Here is a 2,994-nt window from a genome sequence, read left to right as displayed (position 1 = left end):
TGACATTTGTATAAAAAAATGATTAGAAGACCAATTTAAACGAAGGAAACGATCAATTGAGCTAATTTCTCACATATTTTTTCATATATTTCTGGCGATTTTAACCATAAATAACTCAAATTTTATTTAATAAATACAAAATAATTAATAAAAAATAAAATAATAATTTATTCAGGAGTACGATAAATTGACAAATTATCGTGTAATTCACAATAAACAATGATTGGTAAAATAAAATTAAAAATCCAAAAAACCGCCAATTTATTAATATCTTTTTCATCCAGATATCAAACATTCTCACTCTCCAAAATTCTTTCCCACATTTCTGCATTTTCTGATTCTCTGCAATTTTTCTGAAACCCTTTTGCCACCAAATCTCTCTTCAACTTCAAGTTTTCATCAACTGGGTGTTGCTTTAATCTTCCTGATTTCACTTCCCAAACTATCTTTTTTGGATTTTTCTACTGATCTGTTCAGTGGGTTGCTGTTAAAAAGATTCACAGATTTCAAGTCTCCAACCTTTGTTCTTGTGTTCTTGATTTTGATGAAAGATTCCCTCTTTCTCAGCATGTTTTCCCAAATCATTTGATTCTTTTCTCGTATTCCTCCATTTTCTCTCTCGATTTCTGCGTAATTTCTGGGGGATTACCAATTTAATATGTCGTAGAGAGAGAAAATGAAACGATTGATTCCATTTCAACTTATCTTTGTTACTTTCGGATTCTTTCTTGCAAAATGCGATGCTGTTCATCCTAACGAAGGTATGCGTTCCTCACTGATCTTGAATGGTGTTAGAAGGTGTTTATGATCTTGATTGAAGATATATGGAGCAATGTGGGTTGTAATTTTAAGAAATTTTATCAGGGGAAAATCTTGATTTCTTAGGGTTTATAGCAAGAAAACACCCAATTTGATTCAGTTCCTTGATCTTTTTCATTTTTGCAGTTCATGCTCTCATAGTGTTCAAAGAAGCTATATTTGATGACCCATTATTGATTCTATCAAATTGGAATGGTTTAGATTCAGACCCTTGTAATTGGGTTGGTGTTTTTTGCTCTGGTTCTGGTGATCATGTTACAAAAATGTAAGCAATTGCTTTTCTTTGATTCTTGTATGTCTATTTCTTTATGCAGTTCCTTCTTGAACTTTCTAGAAGAGTAATCTCTCTGTTTCTGAAAGCATCTTCTTTAGAAATACACACTTTTCTTGTAAGAATGTATCTGACCAGTTTCTAGAAGCATCTCCTTTAGATATACACTTCCATTTTTTGAACTGGTGAACCTATTTCTTTGATGTAAAACTCATCTTTAGAAGCACCCTTTTCGTAATTTGTTGCAAAAATTGAGGAATTGTCGATCTATGACCGGTAAACTTGAGAATTTGAACCGGGTCATGGCGTAGTGGTTGAGGTTCTTGGGAATGTGGTGGGATATCCATCCCATCTGCCTAGGGTTTGGTTCTAGTTGTACACAACTATTGTGGTCACTGAGTTTGTTTATCACGGCTTTTTGTCACAATTTACCAGGATTAGTCCAGACATAGCTTGGGACTCCCTTAAAAAAAAAAACTCATTTTTAGAAGTACCCTTTTGGTAATTTGTTGCAAAAGTTGAGGAATTCTCAATCTATGACCGGTAGACTTGAGAATTTGAGTGGTATTTTACCTAATGAAACTCATTTTTTGGCCCATTCTGACAAAATGGACTCTAATGGGAATGATATCTGGTATTGAAAGTAATTCGGGTTTTAAATCTGTTTGTTCAGCAACATTTCTAGCTGTTCCATAAAGGGGTTCATCGCCGAAGAACTGTTTCAGCTCTCATCCTTAAGTGAACTGTATGTTTTCTTTCGACATCTTGCTTTTACCTTAAAGAACACGATAAAAATCCAAGATTTTCATCAAGAAACGGTCATCTTTGCAGGATTTTACATGGTAATAATCTCATCGGTCCAATACCCAAAGAAATCGGATTGCTAAAGCACTTGAAAGTCTTGGATTTGGGGATGAACCAGCTATCTGGACGAATCCCACATGAAATCGGGGATCTGGCTAGTGTTGTGAAAATGTAAGTCTATATTCACATGTGAATTTCGTCATTTCAAGAATAAATGATCAGGCTTTTTCACTTTTATCGCTGTTTCTCTTACTTTTGAAGCTAATATGTATTTGTTAGAAACTTACAATCGAATGGATTAACTGGGAAATTGCCTCCGGAGCTTGGCAATCTCAAGAACCTTCAGGAGCTTCGATTGGACAGAAATAAACTACAAGGAACCGTTCCAGGTGCTAACGCTACAGATTTTGCTTCTACCATGAGAGGAAAGTAAGTAAAAGACGTTCCCATCAGTCTTACTATTTTCATATTGCCGGCTTGTTTATTCATAATGAATACATTTTTCAAAGCTCCATTTTTGGGTCAAATTGCATATTCTTAACTCTAATATTTAGATTCTGCCGGTCCAGGTATGCCTCGGATACGAATGCACTAGGTTTTTGTCGTGCATCTCCTTTAAAAGTTGCTGATTTTTCATTCAATTTCCTCGTGGGGAGCATACCGAAGTGCTTGGAATATCTTCCGAGGTAACCTTTCTTTCTGCTTCGTATATTCTTTTACGGGTCATGCTTTTTCTCATTTTCTTTTGTTCTTCCATTGCAGGACCAGCTTTCAGGGAAACTGCATAAAGTACAAAGATATCAAGCCACGGGATCCCCGACAATGTGGTACGTTTTAGTGGCTAACAAACAATCTTTATATCATATTATGCGTAAACCGATTGAAATTGAAATTGAAATCGAAATCAAGTTGGTTTTCTGGATGTAGATATTGCTCCGCCAGCTAAACCCCAAAAGCAAAAGCAAGGAGAGGTGAAACACCAACCCGCTGAAGATAAAGGGGAGCCAGAGCCAGAGCCAGAGCCGCGTGCTTCAAAACCCGTATGGCTGTTAGCTCTCGAAGTAGTGATGGGAGTGATGGTGGGCTCGATCTTTCTTGTA

General features: G+C 36.1%; 1 protein-coding gene across 1 annotated transcript; it reads left to right on the top strand.

The window, feature by feature from the left end:
* The first annotated feature begins 676 nt into the window (after nt 1–676).
* Nucleotides 677–2,732, top strand: LOC112528616 (probable LRR receptor-like serine/threonine-protein kinase At1g63430). The gene is made up of 8 exons (XM_025139636.1): nt 677–761; nt 946–1,040; nt 1,134–1,216; nt 1,764–1,835; nt 1,922–2,065; nt 2,174–2,323; nt 2,464–2,580; nt 2,657–2,732. Exons 1-8 carry the CDS (start codon nt 677–679, stop codon nt 2,730–2,732), a joined length of 822 nt encoding a protein of 273 aa, XP_024995404.1.
* Nucleotides 2,733–2,994: the final 262 nt, after the last annotated feature.

The sequence above is a fragment of the Cynara cardunculus genome (genome assembly GCF_001531365.2).
Source record: "Cynara cardunculus var. scolymus isolate 2C chromosome LG 15, CcrdV1, whole genome shotgun sequence".
NCBI classification, from domain to species: domain Eukaryota; kingdom Viridiplantae; phylum Streptophyta; class Magnoliopsida; order Asterales; family Asteraceae; genus Cynara; species Cynara cardunculus.
The sequence above is the reverse complement of the archived record's forward strand: the minus strand, read 5'-3'. Positions and strand labels throughout refer to the sequence as shown.

Coding starts and splice junctions, on each gene's coding strand:
- LOC112528616 (XM_025139636.1), top strand. CDS start 677: ATGAAACGATTGATTCCATTTCAACTTATCTTTGTTACTTTCGGATTC. Junction 762..945: donor TGCTGTTCATCCTAACGAAG/GTATGCGTTCCT, acceptor TCATTTTTGCAG/TTCATGCTCTCATAGTGTTC. Junction 2,324..2,463: donor GCTTCTACCATGAGAGGAAA/GTAAGTAAAAGA, acceptor CTGCCGGTCCAG/GTATGCCTCGGATACGAATG.